The sequence below is a fragment of the Ranitomeya imitator genome, chromosome 6 (genome assembly GCF_032444005.1).
Source record: "Ranitomeya imitator isolate aRanImi1 chromosome 6, aRanImi1.pri, whole genome shotgun sequence".
Taxonomy (NCBI): domain Eukaryota; kingdom Metazoa; phylum Chordata; class Amphibia; order Anura; family Dendrobatidae; genus Ranitomeya; species Ranitomeya imitator.
The window spans coordinates 305,756,533-305,784,106 of record NC_091287.1 but is presented as its reverse complement, the minus strand read 5'-3'; the positions used below and the strand labels follow the sequence as shown (position 1 = coordinate 305,784,106).

The 27,574-nt window shown below is 42.3% G+C and overlaps 1 protein-coding gene across 1 annotated transcript; it reads right to left on the bottom strand.

Moving 5' to 3' along the window:
* Positions 1–19,213: 19,213 nt before the first annotated feature.
* LOC138643371 (proto-oncogene Mas-like) lies at positions 19,214–20,179 on the bottom strand. Its single transcript, XM_069732293.1, has one exon. It carries the CDS (start codon positions 20,177–20,179, stop codon positions 19,214–19,216), a length of 966 nt encoding a protein of 321 aa, XP_069588394.1.
* Between the last annotated feature and the right edge of the window lie 7,395 nt (positions 20,180–27,574).

Below are 27,574 nucleotides of genomic sequence, written 5' to 3'. Positions count from 1 at the left end.
AACCACACAGCACTCTAGTTTCCAGTAAAAGAATCCACTTACTCTCCCTTGCTAGGATTTTTTTGTGTAAGTTGCCCCCCCTAACGGGCCCAGACACTTTCTCTATTCCTTTGAAGGAAAAAGATTTTAGATCCCCATTATGCTTATTGGCGAAATGTCGTGAAACTGCAGAGAAACCTGCTGGAGGCAAATTAACTGCATTGGACAAAGTGTTTACGGATGTGTTTTTTCAGAGGGTTCATGGTACAACCCACATATTGAAGTTGACAAATATTGCACTGAATTAGATAAATAACATTGTCCGTATTGCAATTTATAAAACTGCGTAATGGAAACTCTTTTTTATGTGTAAAAGAAACACATTTTTTATCCTTTGTAGCATACTGGCAACATTTGCACACGTTAGCTCCACATTTGTGGAAACCAAGAGCACTAAGGCCTGTCCCACACGTCCAGATAATTCCGGTACCGGAAAAATCGGTACCGGAATTATCCGTGTCCGTGTGCTTACCTAGCACATCAGTGTGCCGACTGAGGACCACACGGACCGTGCAGGAGACAGCGCTACAGTTAAGCGCTGTCCCCTGTGTGTGGTGCTGAAGCCGGTATTCATCCCTTCTTCCCAGCAGCGTTCGCTGGAAAGAAGGAATGAAAAATCTTTTTTTTTTTTTTTTAAATAAAGTTGCCAGTAATCTGCCCCCTCCCACCCCCTGTGCGCCCGCCCGCTGGCATTAAAATACTTACCCAGCTCCCTCGGCGCCTCCATCCTCTCAGCGTCGCAGCTCTTCCTGTATGAGCGGTCACGTGGTGCCGCTTATTACAGTAATGAATTTGCGGTTCCACCCCTATGGGAGGAGGAGCCGCATATTCATCACTGTAATGTGCGGCACCACGTGACCGCTCATACAGGACAAGCAGCGACGCTGAGAGGATGGAAGCGCCAAGGGAGCTGGGTAAGTATTTTAATGCCAGCAGGCGGGCGCACAGGGGGTGGAAGGGGGCAGATTACGGCACCTTTTAAAAAAAAAAAAAATTTAAAAAATGATTTTTCATTCCTTCTTTCCAGCGAACGCTGCTGGAGAGAAGAAATGAATGGGGCTTCAGCACCACAAGCTGGGGGGACAGCGCTTACAGTAACACTGTCTCCTGAACGGCACACGGACTGCACACGGACAGCATCCGTGTGCGGAACGTGTTTTACACAGACCCATTGACTTTAATGGGTCCGTGTGATCTGTGCGCTCCCACAAACACTGGCATGTCTCCATGTTTTCCAAACTGACACACGGTCCGTGAAAACACGCTGACATGTGCAGAGACACATTGATTTTAATGTGTCTACGTGAGTCAGTGTCTCCGGTACGTGAGGAAACTGTCACCTCACGTACCGGAGCCACTGACTTGTGAAACCGGCCTAAGCCAGTTTTTCCTTTGATCTCATTCTACCTCCACAAATAAGCTGGGAGACAAAAGGTTTTTTAATGTAGTTGCTCTTTTTGGCACAAATCGGACCACGTGATTATCCAAGATGTTTCTGAGAATTATATCTTGTCGCAAAATAGGCATGTACTTCCGCATGATATCAGTGATCTGGTTAAATTGTGGACTGTACCCCGTGGTGAATGTAATAATATTGTTATCCGTTTGATTTTTCTTACATTTATGTTTAAGTAAAGAGTCTCTGCTAATATTCCTGACAATCAAATGGGCTCTTTCCAAACACCATTTAGGGTAACCACGGTTTTGTAATCTGCTGCAAACTTTTTTTACTTTCACTTGTATATATAGAATCATCAGAACTGTTGCGTTTAGTCCTGATGAGTTCCCCCACCGGTAGGTTTCTAATAACATGTGGGGGGTGGCAAGATGTAGCTGCCAGTATACTGTTTGAAGCAGTTGATTTTCGGTAAGGGAGCACCAATACCCTGTCCTCCTCAATACTAGCGACAAACGTTACATCTAAAAAATCACATAAAACCTCCGAATAGCTGCTATATTTCCTGAGATAGAAGGATAAACATTTGAGAGCTACATTGTGGGGAATAGAGGGATACAGACTAATTACATCACACGAAAACCATGTGAAACCAGCCTCCCACTTAAAAGCATGCATCATGGTAACCACTGCCTCCGTGTCACGTATATGGCTAGGAGTCAAAGACACTAGTGGCTGGAGATGTGCATCCAACCACTCACCCAGCCTTTCACCCAGTGCACCAATCCCCGCCACTATGGGCCTCATAGGAGGTGGAAATATATTTTTATGAATTTTTGGTAGCGAATGATGCACTGGAATGACAGGGTGGTCCAAATAGCAATTTTTTTTATTTTTTTTCGTTCAAAGCTCATGTTGTTACACCTTCCTGGAGTAAGTTTAGAAGTTCACCGTTAAATCTCACAGTAGTATTTTCTTTTAATTCCAAATAAACATCCGGTTTCTCTAGATCTCTAAGGTTTAGGATTTTATACAGTCCAGCATTAATCACCACAATCGCCCCACCTTTGTCCGCATTTTTAATTAGAAGATTTTTATTTTGTGCTAATTGATCTAATGATATTTTTTCTTTTCTATTCAAATTGCCCTTGGATTTTTTTGTTGTATTTTTACTCAGTTCAATCAGTTCCACTTCAACAACCTCTTGAAATTTATCCAGGATTGCTGGTCTTGACTTCAACGGATAATAATCCAAATTAGATGTTAGGAACTTAACCAACTGATGCCCAGGTTTTTTATCAGTCATATCCAAGTCCTATAAATCTTTTAATGTCCTCTGTTCTTCAAACATCAGTAATTCCTCTTCTTCCAAGGAAAGTTTTATATATATATATATATATATATATATATACATGCTATATATAGAGATTTTTTGTTATAGTACATATATTATTAATGTATGTTAAAGATAGATGAGACGGCATTGATCATTTAATGACCATAATGACCAAAAAAGTCCTTGCGTAACAGTATACTGTACTCTGATAGCACCTTGTCCATTCCTCAGTTTATCACTTATTCTTAACTATTTCAAATGATTCCAAATCTAATTTGAACCAGCTACGTTTTTGTATGTAAATATTTAAGCTGACCTAGCCTTTTTAGTTTATGCTGTTTGTATGTATTTTGTGGTTATATAAAAATCATGATTTTTTTTTTTAAATATATATTTGTGCACTTTTAGCTCATATAACTATAAATATATTTCATTTTGATACGCTTGACCATTGTTCTTCATTAGCATGTAACTGACTAGCACAATTCACACTATTGTGCACCTTACCTCTTAAAAATGAAGCTTCAATATACTGGGGTTTTAGAGAAAAACTTCACTTGTTGGTTGCCAACAGTATATCAAAATGAAGCCCTGAAAATATAAATATAGTCAATAAGCTTAAATGGCCATTACATAGATATCAACTAACTGTTGTTCCACGAAGCGAAAAATATATTTTTGATAAGCTTTGAAGGTTGTGTTGTTGGTTCCCTTTATTAATGCTGACAGATGGTTAATACAAATATGTAGACTTACCTTTTATATGATAATATATCGGCAGCAGCGCGTTTTGATTTAGCCGCTTGCGAATCACTGGAAAATGCTGTGGGGACTCTAGATATTTGTGTCTGTAGCAGATCACTCCCAGGCACATGGACATTCCCCTCTCAGGTTATCTGCCATTGGAACATTTATATCCTATCATGAGGACATATTGGATTGTTCTTGCTACGAAAACATTCTCTTAGTGACGTGGACAAAATTGTTGGTATCATTCTGGTAATGTAAGAAAAACCCACAATGGTCACTGAAATAACATAAACTGACAAAAGTAATTTTCAATTTAAATTTACTGAGTGTCGACTAATGAAAATCAGGCTTTTTTTTTTCTAAATGAGGGTTCAATAGAAAAATTGAACAAAAAAAAACAAACTAGTGAACCGTAGACTGTAAGTCCACAAGGTCAGGACCCTCTTCCCCTCTGTTCCAGTTTGTCATTGTTACTTTGTTCATTGTAATTTATATCAGCATTTTGTATGTAAACTCATTGTCATATGTGATAATTTTTTGAACAAATCATTTTTTATAACTATTTTTTTTTATTTTAGGCAAGCTGAACAGAATTAAATCAAAAACTGTGACCCATGTCACAGTATTGTGTCACTAATTTTTGCCACTATGCTCCCTTCAATATTAAAGACGCAGAGTAGCCAGACGTGAACTCAAACTAAATCAGCTACGATCCTATTATGTTCTGTCTGTATACTCTCTTTTGCATCCCCCCAGTCTAGGAAATGTGTTATAATCATACCATGTTGCTGCTCGGTCAGACACGGCCATTACACAGTACACAGCAGGGGCACATATATAAGACTAGCTGAAGAGCCTGGCGTTGCCTGGGCATAGTAAATATCTGTGATTAGTTATAGCACCTCACTTCTCTTATTTTCCCATCACGCCTCTCATTTTCCCCCTCACATTTCTCATTTTCTCCCTCACTCCTCTCATTCCCCCCTAACACTTGTCATTTCAACCTCACATCTGTCATTTTCTGATCACTCCACTATTTTTCCTCACTCCTCTCATTTTGCACTCACACCTTTTCATTTTCACCTCACACCTCTCATTTTCACCTCATTACCTCAGTATATACATGTTTGTCATCTCCCTTATATATAGTAAACATCTGTATGTCATCTCCTGTATATAGTATATACCTGTATGTCATCTCCCCTGTATATAGTATATACCTGCTGTGTGTCATCTCCCCTATATATAGTATATACCTGAATGTCATCTCCTATATATAGTATATACCTGTATGTCATCTCCTCCTGTATATAGTATATACCTGTGTGTCATCTCCCCTGTATATAGTATATATCTGTGTGTCATCTCCTCCTGTATATAGTATATACCTGCATGTCATCTTCTATATATAGCATATACCTGTATGTCATCTCCTCCTGTATATAGTATATACCTGTGTGTCATCTCCCCTGTATATAGTATATATCTGTGTGTCATCTCCTCCTGTATATAGTATATACCTGCATGTCATCTTCTATATATAGCATATACCTGTATGTCATCTCCTCCTGTATATAGTATATACCTGTATATCATCTCTTCCTGTATATATATGTACCTGTATGTCATCTCCTCCTCTATATAGTATATACCTGTGTGTTATCTCTCCTGTATATAGTATATACCTGTGTGTCATCTCCCCTGTATATAGTATATACCTGTATGTCATCTCCTCCTGTATATAGTATGTACCTGTATGTCATCTCCTCCTCTATATAGTATATACCTGTGTGTTATCTCTCCTGTATATAGTATATACCTGTGTGTCTTCTCTCCTGTATATAGTATATACCTGTGTGTCATCTCCTCCTGTATTAGACCGCGTTCACACGTTATTTGCTCAGTATTTTTACCTCAGTATTTGTAAGCTAAATTGGCAGCCTGATAAATCCCCAGCCAACAGGAAGCCCTCCCCCTGGCAGTATATATTAGCTCACACATACACATAATAGACAGGTCATGTGACTGACAGCTGCCGTATTTCCTATATGGTACATTTGTTGTAGTTTGTCTACTTATTAATCAGATTTTTTTTTTTTGAAGGATAATACCAGACTTGTGTGTGTTTTAGGGCGAGTTTCGTTTGTCAAGTTGTGTGTGTTGAGTTGCGTGTGGCGACATGCATGTAGCGACTTTTGTGAGATGAGTTTTGTGTGGCAACATGCGTGTAGCAACTTTTTGTGTGTCGAGTTGCATGTGACAGGTTAGTGTAGCAAGTTGTGTGCAGCAAGTTTTGCGCATGGCGAGTTTTGCGCGTGGTGAGTTTTATGTGTGGTGCCTTTTGAGTATGTGCAAGTTTTGTGTGAGGCAACTGTTGCATGTGTTGCAACTTTTGTGCATGTGGCAATTTTTCCGCGTGTGCAAGTTTTGCGTGTGGCGAGTTTTCCATGAGGTGAGTTTTGCACTTGTGGCGAGTTTTGCAAGAGCCTAGTTTTTGCATGTGGCGAGTTCTGCGCGTGGCGAGTTTCGAGTGGCGACTTTTGTGTTTCAACTTTTATGTGGCGAGGTTGGTGTATTTGTGGTAAAATGTGTGCTGAGGGTAATATGTGTTCAAGCACATGGTAGTGTGTGGCGCATTTTGTGTGTGTTCATATCCCCGTGTGTGGTGAGTATCCCATGTCGGGGCCCCACCTTAGCAACTGTACGGTATATACTCTTTGGCGCCATCGCTCTCATTCTTTAAGCCCCCCTTGTTCACATCTGGCAGCTGTCAATTTGCCTCCTACACTTTTCCTTTCATTTTTTACCATTATGTAGATAGGGGCAAAATTGTTTGGTGAATTGGAAAGCGCGGGGTTAAAATTTCACCTCACAACATAGCCTATGACGCTCTCGGGGTCCAGACGTGTGACTGTGCAAAATTTTGTGGCTGTAGCTGCGACGCCTCCAACACTTTTCCTTTCACTTTTTTCCCCATTATGTAGATAGGGGCAAAATTGTTTGGTGAATTGGAACACGCGGGGTTAAAATTTCGCCTTACAACATAGCCTATGACGCTCTCAGGGTCCAGACGTGTGACTGTGCAAAATTTTGTGGCTGTAGCTTCGACGCCTCCAACACTTTTCCTTTCACTTTTTTCCCCATTATGTAGATAGGGGCAAAATTGTTTGGTGAATTGGAACGCGCGGGGTTAAAAATTCGCCTTACAACATAGCCTATGACGCTCTCAGGGTCCAGACGTGTGACTGTGCAAAATTTTGTGGCTGTAGCTTCGACGCCTCCAACACTTTTCCTTTCACTTTTTCCCCATTATGTAGATAGGGGCAAAAATTTTTGGTGAATTGGAACGCGTGGGGTTAAAAATTCGCCTTACAACATAGCCTATGACGCTCTCAGGGTCCAGACGTGTGACTGTGCAAAATTTTGTGGCTGTAGCTTCGACGCCTCCAACACTTTTCCTTTCACTTTTTTCCCCATTATGTAGATAGGGGCAAAATTTTTTGGTGAATTGGAACGCGCGGGGTTAAAATTTCGCCTCACAATATAGCCTATGACGCTCTCGGGGTCCAGATGTGTGACTGTGCAAAATTTTGTGGCTGTAGCTGCGACGGTGCAGATGCCAATCCCGGACATACACACATACACACACACACATTCAGCTTTATATAGTAGATTATACACATCCAAATATGTAACTTGTTTTACTCCAAGATCTATTAATTAAAATCTACCTTGTTCATGGGAAAACCCCTTTAATTGAGGATTCTTTTTTAGCCATTCAGCGGTGGACTTACACGAGTGCTGAGTTAAATACGTACCTTCTAAAAATCCCTGAGCTCCCCTCCCATTGTGGAGATTCACGTTTCTTCTGGAGGAACTCTATGAAATTTCTGATTTGCAGTCCAACTGCATGCTTCTTCACAGTCTTTACTGGGTCGTACACTTTCACTCCTCCATCCCAGATGCAACCAATCATAGCTCAGCATCTGATCTAGCATTCTAACAGACTCACACGATGATGAGCTGTGATTGGCCGTGTCGGAGAAGGAGGAGTGAAAGCACACGCCCCCAGAGAAGACTCTGAAGAAACAACCAGTTGGACTCCATATAGTGCGTTCCAGAACAGACAAATATGAATATCTCAGCAATGGATTGACACAGCGTGAAATGGAAAAGTCCTGAGGAATCAGAGATGTTTAAAAATTATTTACCTCAAATTTTTTTAGCAAGTGACAGGTCCTTTTTAAACCAATTTTTCCATTTTTCAATACCATCAGTTTTAAACTTAAGGCCCAGGTGGCCACTTCTAGAAGCCAATCACGGGGGAAGAACAGGGCCCTATAATAATCAGTTTCCTTTTGATAAATATTAATTACATCTTGTTCATTTTTTTATTGAAAGTAATAAAATTAATACAATTACACGTTTACAATTGGTCATATTGTTTATTTATTAGAAGCAACTTTTGTATTTAGTCATTAGAAGAATCTATGTGCAAGAAAAAGAAAAAGCAAAAGCAATAGTCTACATACAGTTGTGTACAATCTAATCTTAACATCTTTGTATGGAACATACTGTACAATTAAGGCTAGTTTCATATCATATGTGCTTCCTACTTGGACCAAGGAGCCACCTGCAGAATTCAATCATGGGAGCGAGGGAGCTGTAAGTCGGCCGTATAAGTCGACATACATGCTGCTGTCATGCTATGGTCGAGAGAGCCGTGGCCAGGACAAACATTGTGTTCTGATATCCATCCGATTTATGCAGCCAACTTACTGAGCCCTGCTACGGGGCACTATATAAATCAATGTCTTCCTTGAAATATTGTTTCCATTTTATTCATACATTATAAGTAATTAACACATAACATTCTATTTATATAGCATATTATTTATTTGTTTACTAAGTAGTACCCTTTAGCTGTGTAAGAGCACTAACAATATTCAAAACGCGTTTTACAATTTTTAGAATTCTGTCAAACAATTGAGTCTCATTTTATTTCACATTTGAGGAGTGTGAATGGTGTAAAAAGCGTGAAAATCTCCTGAAAAGTATTGTATATCTCAAGTGTTCATAAACTGATTAGCCATACATATCGCAAGAGTGCACTGTTCTTATAACATATCTTTGGCTGGATTATCTTGGAATTTCTTTATCTCAGTTATAGTCAATAAAACAGCTGACTATGTTTTCAATATAACCACATGTAACGAAAAAAGTAAACTGCAGTTTATCATAATTTTTAATGGCAGTAAGTGGTGGACATATGCAACTTCATACATACAGTATATTTGTGCTCAGAACATCATTTACAGTAGTTCAGCTGGATCAAATCCACGTGTGGTGTGAGCCTAGACTGACATGAAATAGATCTCTAAATGTCACCACATGAGACTAATAGGATTTTGTGGAAAAAAGTTATAATGAAAGATGCTTGTGTATGGATCAAAAGACATATTTTAAGTTAAAACATGTTTTAGAAAATAAGCGCTATGGATACCTTTGACAAGGAAAAGAAAGTTTTATATACATATATATACATAACTAAAATATTGACTAAGTACATTTTTTATTGTTTATTGATAATTGATTGATTATATATACGCACTAGCTATTAAACCCATTCTACATCCGGGTGGAAAGCACTTTTATTGGTATATTTTTGTGCTATGTTAAAGGGAACCTGTGACCAGCAATAACGTGGTTAAACTGCAAGTTAGGACTCATACTCACTTGCGTGAAAAACGTCCGAGTCTTGCATGGTAACACCCGGCTCTGCCGCCGGAACTTGGGAGCGGAGCGTGCAGCTCCATGTATTGCTGTGCGGCGGCACGCTCCACTCTGGAGTCCTGGCGGCAGAGCCGGGTTTTAACCTGCGAGACTCGGCCGTATTTCACCCAACTGAGTATGAGCCCGTAACAGCATTATTATGCTGCCTGGGGCCTACATGCAGCTGAATACGGCGAGATGAAAATGAGTTGTATTCCTCTCAGAATTCGGTTTCAGTCATAGGGGCGAGGCGTCGCTGGTTCAGTTACCGCTGTGAGTATACAGTGCGGAGTCTGTAACCGCATCATTGGCTGTGACTGACAGCCGGCCTCAATGTAGAAGCCAGTGTCAGTTTTAGGCCGTTTACAGCAGCCGCTCTGTATACTCGGTGGCTGAACCAGCAGCACCCATGCTGCTGAAACCGAATTCTGGTGAGGAGAATAACATTCATTCAACAGTACAATTTACTTGACACGTGACTAAAATGGCGCCTCAGTACGTGTATGGCATGACTATGGCCGGCACATGCACACTGTTGACAGTGCATTTGAATACTTCACGAAAATGGAACAGTCTCTCTATCTCTCTCACTTTCTCTCTCTCCTCCCCCCCAGCCCACCTGTGAAGCTGCTGCTGCATTAACTAACATTGCTCTAAACGATGACCTGGCATGCGCCGGAGGCTTCGGACAGAAGGACACATTTTGGTTATTATATATATATATATATATATAATATATGTATATATATTATATATATATATATATATATCTACCATTCATAATTTTGCAAGGTGTGATAAATAATTAAATAAATAAAAATAGAGCTACTGTTTTAGCTTGAGATTGAAATCAACATTAATTTTAAGCTGCCCCCTGATATGAGATTCACAACATGAATATAGTCCCATCATTTTCTCAATTGGATATGACCCTTCAAGTAATACCATTGGATGTGGACGGGTATTTTACTGTTAGGCTTTGTCATAAGCAGCAGGAAACCCAGATTTCTAAAGATGGTATACAAACTCTACGAAACACAATGGCCTTTTTCACAGATCATTATTTTTAGTCAAAGTTTAATCAATGTTCGTAAGCCAAAACTAGGAGTGGATCCAAAATACTAAACATGAGTGGATCTTTCCATGTAGGGTCCTATCCTGATTTTGGCTTACAAATACTGATGCAAAATTGTGACCAAATACTAAAGCGTGAATGAGGCCTTAAGAAGTACCGGTAAATGAACAATAAAATCACAAAAGAGTATTTGGTATTTGGAAGACAAAATGAAGAGTGCAACCAACCAAAAGCAAACTATTATGTGGTACAATGTTTAGGAGGCCTCCTGGTTTTAGCTCACAAGTTCTGACTAAATACTAACCAGAACTACTGGTGTGGAAATAAGACTGGGTTCAGACAGCCATATTGGAAAATGGGATAGTGATGTTTACTACTTTTTGAACATGACTAGCTCTGCAAGCATCTCTGTGCTGGTCCACATTTTGGATGTGTATTCGCTGAAAGATTCAGTCCACAAAAAATACTGGTCATGTAAACAGCCCCATGGACTATAATACGTGTGTGTAATAGATGTGTTCTATCCAAGAAATACAAAAATAGAATATGTATGAGAAAATTGAAAGTGTGAAAGGGCTCCTAGTGAAGATTCAGAAGCATACTTACAAAAAGGAGATCAATCAATTAATTAGAAAGTGGGTGATTATTGGACTATAGGAACCTACAAAAAGAATAGCCTCTCAGAATTTTATTTTTACTATAATTCAATTTACAGTATTTACAATATATATATATATATATATATATATATATATATACTTGTATCTATCTATATATGTGTGTATATATGTATATATATATATATATATATATATATATATATATATACAGTACAGACCAAAAGTTTGGACACACCTTCTCATAAAGATTTTTCTGTATTTTCATGACTATGATAATTGTACATTCACACTGAAGGCATCAAAACTATGAACTGTATGTACTGTATAAATCTACTATATAATTGTCTAAGGGTCACTTCCGTCTTTCTGTCCTTCTGTCTGTCTGTCACGGATATTCATTGGTCACGGCCTCTGTCTGTCATGAAATCCAAGTCGCTGATTGGTCGTGGCAAAACGCCCACGACCATTGCCACGACCAATCAGCGAGGGCCACAGTCCGGCGGCAATATGGCCGCTCTTTCCTCCCCACAGTCAGTGCCCGCTCCATACTCCCCTCCAGTCATCCAGTCAGCCCTCACTCAGAGTTAATGCCAGTGTTACCAGAACGCGGTGTAACGCACTCTGGTTACGCAGCTATTAACCCTGTGTGACCAACTTTTTACTATTGATGCTGCATATGCAGCATCAATAGTAAAACTATCTAATGTTAATAATAATTTAAAAAAAAGGTTATTCTCACCCTCCGACGTGCGTCTTGTCCTCGGCAGTGCAAGCGGCAGGTTCCGGTTCCAAAGATGCTATGCGAGAAGGACCTTTCATGATGTCACGGTCATGTGACCGCGACGTCATCACAGGTCCTGCGCTCATACCAACCCTGGGACCGGAAGCTGCCGCGTGCACCGCACACAGGCGACAGAGCTACAAGGGGCACTCTGAAGGTGAGTATATGTTTCATTTCTTATTTTTTAACCTGTTACATACATGGCTGGGCAATATAGTACCTGACTGGCCAATATACTACGTGGCTGGGCAATATAGTACCTGACTGGCCAATATACTATGTCACTGGGCAATATACTACGTGGCTCTGTGCTGTATGCTACGTCGCTGTGCAATATACTACGTGACTGGGCAATATACTACGTCACTGGGCAATATACTATGTAACTGGGCAATATACTACGTGACTGGGCAATATACTACGTCACTGGGCAATATACTACATCACTGGGCAATATACTACTGGCTGGGCAATATACTACGTGACTGGGCAATATACTACGTACAGTTAGGGCCAGAAATATTTGGACAGTGACACAAGTTTTGTTATTTTAGCTGTTTACAAAAACATGTTCAGAAATACAATTATATATATAATATGGGCTGAAAGTGCACACTCCCAGCTGCAATATGATAGTTTCCACATCCAAATCGGAGAAAGGGTTTAGGAATCATAGCTCTGTAATGCATTGCGTCCTCTTTTTCAAGGGACCAAAAGTAATTGGACAATGGACTCTAAGGGCTGCAATTAACTCTGAAGGCGTCTCCCTCGTTAACCTGTAATCAATGAAGTAGTTAAAAGGTCAGGGGTGGATTCCAGGTGTGTGGTTTTGCATTTGGAAGCTGTTGCTGTGAGCAGACAACATGCGGTCAAAGGAACTCTCAATTGAGGTGAAGCAGAACATCCTGAGGCTGAAAAAAAAGAAAAAATCCATCAGAGAGATAGCAGACATGCTTGGAGTAGCAAAATCAACAGTTGGGTACATTCTGAGAAAAAAGGAATTGACTGGTGAGCTTGGGAACTCAAAAAGGCCTGGGCGTCCACGGATGACAACAGTGGTGGATGATCGCCGCATACTTAATTTGGTGAAGAAGAACCCGTTCACAACATCAACTGAAGTCCAGAACACTCTCAGTGAAGTAGGTGTATCTGTCTCTAAGTCAACAGTAAAGAGAAAACTCCATGACAGTAAACACAAAGGGTTCACATCTAGATGCAAACCATTCATCAATGCCAAAAATAGACAGGCCAGAGTTACCGTATATACTCGAGTATAAGCCGACCCCCCTAATTTTGCCACAAAAAACTGGGAAAACTTATTGACTCGAGTATAAGCCTAGGGTAGAAAATGCAGCAGCTACCGGTGAATTTCAAAAATAAAAATAGATGCTCCATACCGTTCATTATTGCCCCATAGATGCTCCATATACAACTGTGCTATATAGAATGCTCTGCACCGTTGATTATGGCCCCATAAATGCTCCTTATAATGTTGCCCCATATATGCTCTGCACCTTTGATTATGGCCCCATAAATGCTCCTTAGAATGCTGTGCCCCATATATGCTCTGCACCTTTGATTATGGCCCCATAGGTGCTCCTTAGAATGCTGTGCCATATATGCTCTGCACCTTTGATTATGGCCCCATAGGTGCTCCTTAGAATGCTGTGCCATATATGCTCTGCACCTTTGAATATAGCCCCATAGGTGTTCCTTAGAATGCTGTGCCATATATGCTCTGCACCTTTGATTATGGCCCCATAGGTGTTCCTTATAATGCTGTGCCATATATGCTCTGCACCTTTGATTATGGCCCCATAGGTGCTCCTTAGAATGCTGCTGGTGCTGCCATAAAAAAAAAAAAATCACATACTCACCTCTCTTCTCAGGACGCCGGCGCTTTCAATAATTACCTGCTCCTCGTGCGGCTCCGTCTCCAGCACTGACGCTCAGCAGAGGGCGCGCACTGACTACGTCACAGCGCCCTCTAACCTGAGCGTCACTGCCAGAGGACGCTGCAGACGGAGCCGTACCGGAGCGAGGAGCAGGTCCCCGATCATTTACAGCAATGAATATGCGGCTCCTCCCCTATGGGGGTGGAGCCGCCTATTCATTTCTGTAATGAGCGGTGCCATGTGACCGCTCAGTACAGGAAGAATCTGCAGCGCCGGAGAAGCCAGGGACTGCAGGGACCGCGCCGCAGCAGGTAAGTATGATTACACGGCCCCCACTCTCCCTCACCTGCTGACACCCGGGTATATGACTCGAGTATAAGCCGAGAGGGGGACTTTCAGCCCAAAAAAATGGGCTGAAAATCTCGGCTTATACTCGAGTATATACGGTAAATTTGCAGAAAAACACCTCAAGAAGCCAGCTCAGTTCTGGAAAAGTATTCTATGGACAGATGAGACAAAGATCAAGCTGTACCAGAATGATGGGAAGAAAAAAGTTTGGAGAAGAAAGGGAACGGCACATGATCCAAGGCACACCACATCCTCTGTAAAACATGGTGGAGGCAACGTGATGGCATGGGCATGCATGGCTTTCAATGGCACTGGGTCACTTGTGTTTATTGATGACATAAGAGCAGACAAGAGTAGCCAGATGAATTCTGAAGTGTACCGGGATATACTTTCAGCCCAGATTCAGCCAAATGCTGCAAAGTTGATTGGACGGCGCTTCATAGTACAGATGGACAATGACCCCAAGCATACAGCCAAAGCTACCCAGGAGTTCATGAGTGCCAAAAAGTGGAACATTCTGCAATGGCCAAGTCAATCTCCAGATCTAAACCCAATTGAGCATGCATTTCACTTGCTCAAATCCAGACTTAAGACGGAAAGACCCACAAACAAGCAAGACCTGAAGGCTGCGGCTGTAAAGGCCTGGCAAAGCATTAAGAAGGAGGAAACCCAGCGTTTGGTGATGTCCATGGGTTCCAGACTTAAGGCAGTGATTGCCTCCAAAGGATTTGCAACAAAATATTGAAAATAAAAATATTTTGTTTGGGTTATGTTTATTTGTCCAATTACTTTTGACCTCCTAAAATGTGGAGTGTTTGTAAAGAAATGTGTACAATTCCTACATTTTCTAACAGATATTTTTGTTCAACCCTTCAAATTAAACGTTACAATCTGCACTTGAATTCTGTTGTAGAGGTTTCATTTCAAATCCAATGTGGTGGCATGCAGAGCCCAACTCGCGAAAATTGTGTCACTGTCCAAATATTTCTGGCCCTAACTGTAGCTGGGCAATATACTACGTGACTGGGCAATACACTACGTGACTGGGCAATACACTACGTGACTGGGCAATATACTACGTGGCAGGGCAATATACTACGTCACTGGGCAATATACTACGTGGCTGGGCAATATACTACGTGGCTGGGCAATATACTACGTGACTGGGCAATATACTACGTGGCTGGGCAATATACTACGTGACTGGGCAATATTCTACATCACTGGGCAATATACTACATCACTGGGCAATATACTACTGGCTGGGAAATATACTACGTGACTGGGCAATATACTACGTGGCTGGGAAATATACTACGTGACTGGGCAATATACTACGTGGCTGGGCAATATACTATGTGAGCTGTGCAATATACTACGTGGACATGCATATTCTATAATACCCGATGCGTTAGAATTGGGCCACCATCTAGTATATATATATATATATATATATATATATACTAGCTATTGAACCCGTTCTACGCCCGGGTGGCGAGCATTTATATTGGTATATTGTCTCCATCATGGTATGTGCTGCTCCATCCTGCGTCCCCATCCTGTCATGTGCTGCTCCATCCTGCGTCCCCATCCTGTCGTCCCCATCCTGTCATGCGCTGCTCCATCCTGCGTCCCCATCCTGTCATGTGCTGCTCCATCCTGCGTCCCCATCCTGTCATGCGCTGCTCCATCCTGCGTCCCCATCCTGTCATGTGCTGCTCCATCCTGCGTTCCCTTTCCTGTCATGCGCTGCTCCCATCCTGCGTCCTCATCCTGTCATGCGCTGCTCCCATCCTGCGTCCCCATCCTGTCATGCGCTGCTCCCATCCTGTGATGCGCTGCTCCCATCCTGCATCCCCATCCTGTCATGCGCTGCTCCATCCTGCGTCCCCATCCTGTCATGCGCTGCTCCATCATGCGTCCCCATCCTGTCATGCGCTGCTCCATCCTGCGTCCCCATCTTTATGTGCTGCTGCATCCTGCGTCCCCATCCTTATGTGCTGCTCCATCCTGCGTCCCCATCCTGTTATGTGCTGCTCTATCCTGCGTCCCCATCCTTATGTGCTGCTCCCATCCTGCGTCCCCATCCTTATGTGCTGCTCCATCCTGCGTCCCCATCCTGTTATGTGCTGCTCCATCCTGCGTCCCCATCCTTATGTGCTGCTCCATCCTGCGTCCCCATCCTTATGTGCTGCTCCATCCTGCGTCCCCATCCTTATGTGCTGCTCCATCCTGCGTCCCCATCCTTATGTGCTGCTCCATCCTGCATCCCCATCCTAATGTGCTGCTCCATCCTGCGTCCCCATCCTTATGTTCATGCTGCATCCTGCGTCCCCATCCCTATGTGCTGTTCCATCCTGCGTCCCCATCCTTATGTGCTGCTCCATCCTGCGTCCCCATACTGTTATGTGCTGCTCCATCCTGCGTCCCCATCCTTATGTGCTGCTCCATCCTGCGTCCCCATCCTTATGTGCTGCTCCATCCTGCGTCCCCATCCTTATGTCCTGCTCCATCCTGCGTCCCCATACTGTTATGTGCTGCTCCATCCTGCGTCCCCATCCTTATGTGCTGCTGCATCCTGCGTCCCCATCCTTATGTGCTGCTCCATCCTGCGTCCCCATCCTTATGTGCTGCTCCATCCTGCGTCCCCATCCTTATGTTCATGCTGCATCCTGCGTCCCCATCCTTATGTGCTGCTCCATCCTGCGTCCCCATCCTTATGTGCTGCTCCATCCTGCGTCCCCATACTGTTATGTGCTGCTCCATCCTGCGTCCCCATCCTTATGTGCTGCTCCATCCTGCGTCCCCATCCTTATGTGCTGCTCCATCCTGCGTCCCCATCCTTATGTCCTGCTCCATCCTGCGTCCCCATACTGTTATGTGCTGCTCCATCCTGCGTCCCCATCCTTATGTGCTGCTCCATCCTGCGTCCCCATCCTTATGTGCTGCTCCATCCTGCGTCCCCATCCTTATGTGCTGCTCCATCCTGTGTCCCCATCCTTATGTGCTGCTCCATCCTGCGTCCCCATCCTTATGTGCTGCTCCATCCTGCGTCCCCATCCTTATGTTCATGCTGCATCCTGCATCCCCATCCTTATGTGCTGCTCCATCCTGCGTCCCCATCCTTATGTGCTGCTCCATCCTGCGTCCCCATCCTTATGTGCTGCTCCATCCTGCGTCCCCATACTGTTATGTGCTGCTCCATCCTGCGTCCCCATCCTTATGTGCTGCTCCATCCTGCGTCCCCATACTGTTATGTGCTGCTCCATCCTGCGTCCCCATCCTTATGTGCTGCTCCATCCTGCGTCCCCATCCTTATGTGCTGCTCCATCCTGCGTACCCATCCTTATGTCCTGCTCCATCCTGCGTCCCCATACTGTTATGTGCTGCTCCATCCTGCGTCCCCATCCTTATGTGCTGCTCCATCCTGCGTCCCCATCCTTATGTCCTGCTCCATCCTGCATCCCCATACTGTTATGTGCTGCTCCATCCTGCGTCCCCATACTGTTATGTGCTGCTCCATCCTGCGTCCCCATACTGTTATGTGCTGCTCCATCCTGCGTCCCCATACTGTTATGTGCTGCTCCATCCTGCGTCCCCATCCTTATGTGCTGCTCCATCCTGCGTCCCCATCCTTATGTGCTGCTCCATCCTGCGTCCCCATCCTTATGTGCTGCTGCATCCTGCGTCCCCATACTGTTATGTGCTGCTCCATCCTGCGTCCCCATCCTTACGTGCTGCTCCATCCTGCGTCCCCATCCTTATGTGCTGCTCCATCCTGCGTCCCCATCCTTATGTGCTGCTCCATCCTGCGTCCCCATCCTTATGTGCTGCTCCATCCTGCGTCCCCATCCTTATGTGCTGCTCCATCCTGCGTCCCCATCCTTATGTGCTGCTCCATCCTGCGTCCCCATACTGTTATGTGCTGCTCCATCCTGCGTCCCCATCCTTATGTGCTGCTCCATCCTGCGTCCCCATCCTTATGTGCTGCTCCATCCTGCGTCCCCATCCTTATGTGCTGCTCCATCCTGCGTCCCCATCCTTATGTGCTGCTCCATCCTGCGTCCCCATCCTTATGTGCTGCTCCATCCTGCGTCCCCATCCTTATGTGCTGCTCCATCCTGCGTCCCCATACTGCCTCTGACCCGCTCGGCGCCGAGTGCTGGGGGGCCTGAGCAGGCGGGGACACCGGCGCGCTGTGGGGGTCAGGTGCCGGTATCGCCGCCAGCTCAGGCCCCCCCAGCACTTACTATACTCACCTGTCCGGCGTTCCATCGCTGAGCGGCGCCATCTTCCCGGTCTCCTGACTGTGACTGTTCAGTCAGAGGGCGGCGCCGGCGCGCATTAAGCGCGTCATCGCGCCCTCTGAACTGAAGGCCACAGACCGAAGACCGGGAAGATGGCGCCGCTCAGCGATGGAACGGGGACAGGTGAATATAGGCCGATACTCACCCTCCTGGCGGTCCCTGCTTCTGCGGTGGAGATCGCGGTGTGTGTTCAGTGTGAACGCACACCGCGATCTCCCGGGAGCGTCGCTCTGTGAGGCCCAGACTGCGCCGGTGCTTGCGCTTGCGCAGTCTATAGAGGCTTCGGACAGAGTGACGCTCCCAGCGTTATATTATAGATATATATAAAGTGATATTAAAAATGGGGAGAATCATACAGAGGAAAATGGTAAAAAAAAGTATCTATGGATGGGGAAATAATGAATATATGTATAGTATACTATACCACAATGGGATAAAGTACAAGTAGTTGGATGCAGCTGCAAATACAATCATACCATGTATCATAAAAGTAGTTGACATGAGTGATAAGACACCCAGAACTCCCATATACATGATACGTTTTTTCACCATTTTCCTTTGTATGATTCTCTCCATTTTTTATATTGCATTTTATGTCATTTTTGTAAGTTCTAAGTACCGTAAATGGAATTATGGTAAAGAAAAATGTCATTCTTTGCAGGTTCCTCCAGGATTCAGAAGGCCAAATAACATAAATGGGCATCACACTGACCAAAAATGAACCTTCTGAACCTGGCCTAAAATGGATGAAAATAACACATGCTATACTTTTAAAAAACGGATGTAAAAAAAACAGCCATGTGAATAACGTTTTAAATTAGCACTGTATCTCAACCTGAAAAAACATGAACTAAAAAATACGTTCATCTTAAAAAAAGCCTAAATGTGTCAATTTTAGCTAGCGTAGTTGATACTTGAGGTGCTTCCAAATGTTTTTTCAGTCTCATCCTCTTCGACATGAAATACATGGTGCAGAGCAGTGTGAATTGACTCCCGAAACTTTTGTTTTTTCTGTCTTCCAATCATAAAGTAAATATATGGATTGACGCTGCTGCTAAGTACAGTACACATGATGCTGGCAAAGAAGAAATGTACAGATTGAAAGCCGTTGGGTAAGCGTTTCAGGTACAATAAAAGCCACATAAATTTCACTGGAACATAAGCCACAAGAAAAATCAGCACAGAAATAATGATGGTGATGTAAAGCTTTGGAGGCCTACACCTAATAGACGCATTTCGGATCTTGATAAGTAGAATCATGCTGGATATCAGCATCAGGGGTAAAGATATGATGATCGATAAGACGAATGTCATAAACTGAACCCCTGTGCATTTCAGTGACCCGGCTGAGAAAGCGTCTGCAGAGCAGATAATGTTATCAAGACAACTTTCAACGCTGGCAACGAACCACATGATCAAACAAATAATTAAAGACTGGTGCTTTGGACGACAGCAACGGTACCAGAAAGGATAAAAAACAGAAAGACATCTCTCAATACTAATTGCGAGAAGAAAGAACATGCCAGCCTGATACGCGCCCTCATAGAATATCTCTAACACAAGAGTGAAATTGGCAATGCCAGGAAAGTTAGGGTGCAAACCCAAAAATTGATCAATCTGTAGGGCCATGAGAGTAGCATTGAAAAGAAGGTACATAAAGTCAGCGATGATCAGATTAATTATATAAACCGTAAATTTGTTTCTTGGAATTCTGAAAGTAAGAAACCAGAAGGCAACTCCATTCCCTAACAAGCCAAACAAGCAGAGAGCGAAGATACAGCAGGCTGTGATTGTGAAATGGATGTCGGAGGGGTCTTTGATTTTTCGTTCCTCTGTTTCGTTGAACTCATTTTGCTCCATTCTGATGACTGACATGATTTTCATGGCTGCCGAGGATGTCTTCTTTGGTAATTTTTAATCTGATTAAAAAAAATGAACAATTTAGAGACATATTTTTTATTCTGGAAAATACTTGGCTATGTTTCACGGATTAATGGCTTATCAAACCTGAGCTGGCATTATCTACTTTCTACCTTTCTACCATAATGTTTTGTTTCCTTGCACAAGGAAATATGTTATTATTTAAAAGTTATTATTTAAAAATTAATATAATATTGGGGCTTACGCTGCAAAGTGTTGATGTATCTTTCTGTTCCTGGTACTTTCTATAACTTTCCCATATAGCTTCCAATGCTCCCACCAGAAAGCTCCCAATAAACATGACTGGTGGTCACTAAGCTTCTCTGTAGCTCCTGTAACTTCCACCATGGTTGTTAGACCCCTAACAACATAAATGCTGTTACTACTAATTTACAGGATCACGCAAAATATGACTTGGTGTCTTTAGACATACTATGTTATTGTTTAGCTTTATTTTCTACTTAAAGGGAATCTGTCAGCACCTTTTTGCTATGTAATCTGAGGACAGCATGAGATAAGAACTGGCACTGATTTCAGTGATGTGCCACTTATTAGGCTGCGGGCTGTTGTTTCAATACAATGAGTGTTTTATCACTGCCTGGACTGGTGCCCATGTGAGATCTAGTCCGACCACGCCCCCTCCTCTGATACGCAGCTTGCTGTCAATAGACAATGTACACCGAAAGATGTGGTATGGGCAGGGATAGCTTTCTGAGCTCTGCTAAATTTAAAATCTCTGATTGCATTACAACTGCTTCACGCATTAAACTAAGTGATACATTGCTGGAATCAGGGTCTCTTTTCCTTCATTATGCTGCTCAGTAGCAAAAACCTGGTGACAGATTCCCTTTAGTGATAATCTCTACCATATAACTATAAAGCATACAATGAACATAAAACCATTTATTACACGATATCTTAATATATACTTACCTTGTAATGTCTTCGCATCCTGTTCCGTCCAGATGTGTCTGGATCCCAGAATTCCAAGCAGCGGAAGTTTACCGACCTCCATATTGGGACACCCAAATGATGGGTGTCTCAATATGGAAACTGCTGGTGGTACCAGCCTCTTGCGCGGTACCACCAGCGGAACATCGTTGCACCACACACACACACGGTATACGCTGTATGCACCACACACACTGTATACGCAGTACGCAACACACACACTCTATACGCTGTACACACCACACACACACACTGTGTACGCCATACGCAGCCTCTTGCACGGTACCACTAGTGGAACACCGTCTCAAACACGCCACCACCGGGATCAGCCGAATGATTCACTGACCACCACCATCTTTGTACAGGAGGAGTGCATGCTCAGTTTTAATGTGACCGCCGCTACCTGTCTGCAGAAAGATGGTGGGCGTCTGATTTACTGCCCCTGTGCAAATTCCGCACAGGGCCAGTGAATCATTCGGCTGATCCTGGCGGCAGATGCGCGATGTGTCTACATGCAGAGGAAGCCGGTCACATTAAAGGGGTTTTCCCAGGAACAAAAGTTCATTTCAAAAATTGTCTGTGTCTGACCGTGTACGGAGCATACCACATCTCCTGGGTAGGGGAGGAAGCAAAAGACAATACTGACAATACAGCAGGGGATCACAGAGGATTTCTTTTGTCAGGTATTCACTGACTGTTTTAAAACAATATTTTACCTCACAAAATGTATCCTCTGCGATCTCCTGCTGTAATGTCAGTATTGTCTTTCGCTTTCTCCCCTGCCCAGAAGCTTTGGTATGTTCTGTACACGGTCTGACCCCTTTAAAAAGCAAATATCAATGCCAACATGGGAAGACAGCTCAAGCGGGACACCACATGAGGGGAGAACACAGCACAGGAAGGAGAGAGACAGCAGACAAGGGGGATAGCACATGGGGTAGACAGGTCAAAGAAGAGAGCACAGACAGGAGAAGTCAGCACATGGGGAAAGAGAGAGTGGATAGGTGGGTGAGCACATGGGGGGTAGAGATTCTCAACGCTGCAAAGTCTGCCCCCAGTGTTACATTACCACCGCCTCCATCTAGTGAAAGAATAAAGACAAAATAAAATAAAACCAATTAGTTTGGAAATAAGTTCTTCAATAAAGAATGCTATTGATGTATATTTTTCCACAGCTACATTTTCTATTACTGCTGACTATGAAAGTAAACCTTAATATTAGCAACACACATTTTTCTTTAACAATATCCAGAGCAGATCTTAAAGGGACACTGTCACCTGAATTTGGAGGGAACAATCTTCAGCCATAGGGGCGGGGTTTTTGGGTGTTTGATTCACCCTTTCCTTACCCGCTGGCTGCATGCTGGCTGCAATATTGGATTGAAGTTCGTTCTCTGTCCTCCATAGGACACGCCTGTGCAAGGCAAGATTGCCTTGTGCAGGCATGTACTACTGAAGACAGAGAATGAACTTCAATCCAATATTGCAGCCAGCATGCAGCCAGCGGGTAAGGAAAGGGTGAATCAAACACCCAAAAACCATGCCCCTATGGCTGAAGATTGTTCCCTCCAAATTCACGTGACAGTGTCCTTTTAAGTTATGCTATCCAGCTTATTTCCTAATTTGCTACCAATCACCATAATAAAGAATGTTTTAAATTGTTTTAAATAGATATAATATAGACATATTTCAGCTGCTGTACTACAGCCGCAAAAGCTGCACCTCCCCAAAAAGGATTTAAAGAGAATCTGTCACCAAATTTGTTGCCACCTAGCACAGCATAATATAGATACAGAGACCCTAATTCCAGCACAGGGTCACTTACTGAGCTGTGTGCTCTAGTATTAATACAATTTGATCAGCAGGTTTTATCACTGGAGGACTAGTAAACTTGCTGTCACGTAGTCCTCTATAGTCATGAGCTCTGAATAACTCTGCCACTACCGCTGATTAAGCAGCTTTCTGCCTATGCATAGTGTAGACAGAAATCTGCCAATCAGTGGTGTGGGCGGGGTTATACAGAGCTCAGAATTCCGAGAACTACTAGATGTTCAGCAGATAAACAACTACAGCAAGAAGCCCTGTAAATGATACCTCATTGAAATCAGGTTCTCGGTCCCTACATCATGCTGCTCTCAGATGCGGAAGCAAAGGAACATATTCTTTTTAAAAGCCAGAGGGCAGGGCCTTTCAGCCCCAATACAGAGGTTAAAATGTGGCTGTATAACAATCGATAGCACAAGAAACCTCTTTACAAAGCCTCGAGGAATGGACAGGGAAGAGGGAAAGGTTAGGAAGAAGATCTCTTGATTTTTACGCTTCCCATTAACACATTAGATAAATGTTGACGAGATGATTTTTCTGATATCTGGTCTTCCCAAGACCTCCTCCTCTCCTCCACACTTATTCGCTCCTCGCCCAATCTCCTCCAAAACTTCTCCCAAATATCCCCCATAATCTGGAATTCTGTGGCCCAACATGTCCGGTTATACACCACATTTGGATCCTTCAAACGGAACCTGAAAACCCACCTCTTCAAGAAAGCTTACAACCTGTGATGACCACACGGCCACCTCAACACCATCGGAGCTCCTGCAACCCCCGACCTACTGTCTCCTTCCCCATAATCCTGTAGAATGTAAACCCGCAAGGGCAGGGTCCTCGCCCCTCTGTATCAGTCCTTCGTTGTTAGTTTTGTTTAATGTAAGTGATATTTGTATTTTGATGTAACCTGCCATGGAATTAATGGTTCTATATAAATAAATAATAATAATAATGATAATAATAATAATAATGATATACATAGGGGACATGTTTATCCGAAGGATGAGAAAGATTCTGATGATGCAGTTTTCTACCAAAGCACACAATTCCCCCAAACCCAACCATCAGAACCTCAACAGTTAAAGAAATCTGCACAGCTCACTAATAGCTGCAGACATTTCTTTCGCTGGATGAGAGCACAAAAAGGCAGATATTTAACACCACGTTCTGCGTTTCCAGTCTCGTCTTATTTAACAATAAAAAACATGAGATCAGTTTCACAGCCGCCCTACCCATCTTTCAATTGATGCTAGTAGTAAGCTACCTGGTTAACCCTTTGGTGTTACAGTTTTTTGCCTTTCTATGAATCTTCTTCTCACTTTTTTTATTGACGTATTCCAGGAGATATAACTTATTTATTTTTTCAACATTATAGTCATATTAAAACTTGTGCTTTTTTAAATGAGTTGTATTTGTTACAGGCCTCATTTTGGGGTACAAATAACTTAGTAACAAACTTTTATTAACTTTTTAAGCCAAGGAGTATCTGTTAATTTTGCCATAATCTGTGAGACATATAAATTTCACAATTTTCCATCAGTAGAGTTGTATGAAGGCTTATTTTTTCCACAGCAACCTGTAGTTTTAAATGTTGCCACATTATGTCACATGCAACGTTTTGATGAATTTTTTATTATGCCTTTTGGGAGGCAAATGAACAAAAAACAGCAATTCTATATTTTGTTTATTTTTTCTAAACACCAATCACCGTTTGGTAGAATTGATATATTATCTTTATTCTGTATAAGTTTTTATGGTTTGATATTTTTGGACAAGAAAGTACTTTATAAAAACCTTTTTCTTTAGCTCATCATATTCTAATAACCAAAATTGGATTATTTTTCTGGACATTGGGTTGTATGAGAGCTTGATTTTTTTGCAAGATGAGCTGTACTTTTTACTGGCACCATTTTTGAGTTTTGACTATATGGAACGTTTTGATCAGTTTTTATTTTTCAGTGGTAGGTATAAACAAAAAAACATCAAGACTCGAATTTTTTTTATTTAATTTTTTACAGCACTCATTTTCCTTATCATTGATATGTTAACGTTTTTCTGCAGGTCAATGCAATTGCAATGATTACCTGTTTTTTTTAGATTTTAATTATTCGGCACAAAAAAAAAAAAACTAAGAAAATAAAAAGTGTCTTTCATTCTAATTATGTAATTTTTGTAATGTATTTTTCATTTGCTTATTTACAAAGCTTTATGAGGGCTTGTTTTTGTATAATGAGCTGTAGTTTTAATTGGAACTACTTTTGAATACATATGACTTCTTGGTAACTTTTGATTAAATTTTATTGAAAAACTACATTTTTTAATATCTAATAAATATCGACCTTTTTGTGCTCTCATTCAGCTAAACAAATGTCAGCAGCTACTAGTGAGCTGTGCCGTTTTGGTTAACTGTTGAGGTTCTGATGGTTGGGTTTGGGGGAATTGTCTGCTTTAATAATAATAATCTTTATTTTAATAATAATCTTTATTTTTATATAGTGCTAACATATTCCGCAGCGCTTTACAGTTTTGCACACATCATCATCGCTGTCCCCATTGGGGCTCACAATCTAAATTCCCTATCAGTATGTCTTTGGAATGTGGGAGGAAACCGGAGAACCCGGAGGAAATCCACGCAAACATAAGGAGAACATACAAACTCCTTGCAGATGTTGTCCTTGGTGGGATTTGAACCCAGGACTCAAGCGCTGCGTGGCTGCAGTGCTATCCACTGAGCCTTTGGTAGAAACCTGCACCTTAATAATCTTTATCATCCTCCCGATAAACATGTACCCTATGCATATCAGAAAATCGTCCCACCAACATTTATCTAAAGTAATATATTAACATAGTTAGCAAGGCCGAAAAAAGACATTTGTCCATCCAGTTCAGCCTATATTCCGTCAGAATAAATCCCCAGATCTACGTCCTTCTATAGAACCTAATAACTGTAAGATACAATACTGTTACGCTCCAGGAAGTCATCCAGGCCTCTCTTGAACCCCTTGACTAAGTTCGCCATCACCACCTCCTCAGGCAAGGAATTCCAGATTCTCACTGCCCAAAAAGTAAAGAATCCTTTTGTATGTTGGTGGAAAAACCTTCTATTCTCCAGACGCAGAGAATGCCCCCTTGTGACCGTCACCTTCCTTGGTATAAACAGATCCTCAGAGAGATATTTGTATTGTCCCCTTATATACTTATACATGGTTATTGGATCGCCCCTCAGTCGTCTTTTTTTAGACTAAATAATCCTAATTTTGCTAATCTCTCTGGGTATTGTAATTTCCCCGTCCCCTTTATTAATTTTGTTACCCTCCTTTGTACTCACTCTAGTTCCATTATATCCTTCCTGAGCACCGGTGCCCAAAACTGTACACACTACTCCATGTGCGGTCTAACCAGGGATTTGTACAGAGGCAGTATAATGCTCTCATCATGTGTATCCAAAATGTGTTAATGGGAAGTATAAAATTCAAGAGATCTTCTTCCCAACCTTTCCCTCTTCCATGTCTATACCTCAAGGATATGTAAAGAGGTTTCTTTTGCTATTGACTTTGGGTTGGAATTGGAAGATTGTTATACAGCCACATTTTAACCTCTGAATTGGGGCTGAAAGACCAAACTCTCGGGCTTTAAAAGGAGTTTGTTACCACCTATTTGCTTCCACATCTCAGAGCAGAATGATGTAGGGACAGAGATCCTAATTTCAATGAGGTATCATTTACTGAGCTTCTTGCTGTAGTTTTTTATCTGCTGAAGATCTAGCATTTCTCTAAATGCTGAGCTCTGTATAACCCTGCTCACAACAGTGATTGGCAGCTTTCTGTGTAAACTATGCATAGGCATACTGTACAATATATCTTTTACCATTCTTAGGGGGACTTGCACATGTAATCATCCTTTGATTGCTTTGATAATATACTGTACTGCTTATGTAGTACAATGCATAATCTGACCTTTCAGTCTTTGACTGACAGCCTATTAGTACTCACATCTGATGGGATTTAATAAGCTGAGGTATATGGCAGAAGCGTAGGCCATTGCTAGGCCTTCGATTGACATAGCAACCCATCATCGAGGTACCGATAGGCTAACAGAGGTCAAAATCCTCACATACCACTGTCAATATCGGGGTTTAACCCCTTAAGCCCCGAGGGTGGTTTGCAAGTTAATCACCGGGCCAATTTTTACAATTCTGACCACTGTCCATTTATGAGGTTATAACTCTGGAACGCTTCAATGGATCCCGGTGATTCTGACACTATTTTCTCGAGACATATTGTACTTCATGATAGTGGTAAAATTTCTTTGATATTACCTGCGTTTATTTGTGAAAAAAAATGAAATTGTGCAAAAATTTTGAACATTTTGCAATTTTCCATTTTCCAATTTTTATGCCCTTAAATAACAGAGATATGTCACCCAAAATACTTAATAAGAAACATTTCCCACATGTCTACTTTACTTCAGCACAATTTTGGAAACAAAATTTTTTTTTTGTTAGGGAGTTAAAAGGGTTAAAAGTTGACCAGCAATTTCTCATTTTTACAACACCATTTT

Excerpts from the sequence above, each read along its gene's own strand:
- LOC138643371 (XM_069732293.1), bottom strand. The coding sequence starts at position 20,179 with ATGGAGCAAAATGAGTTCAACGAAACAGAGGAACGAAAAATCAAAGAC.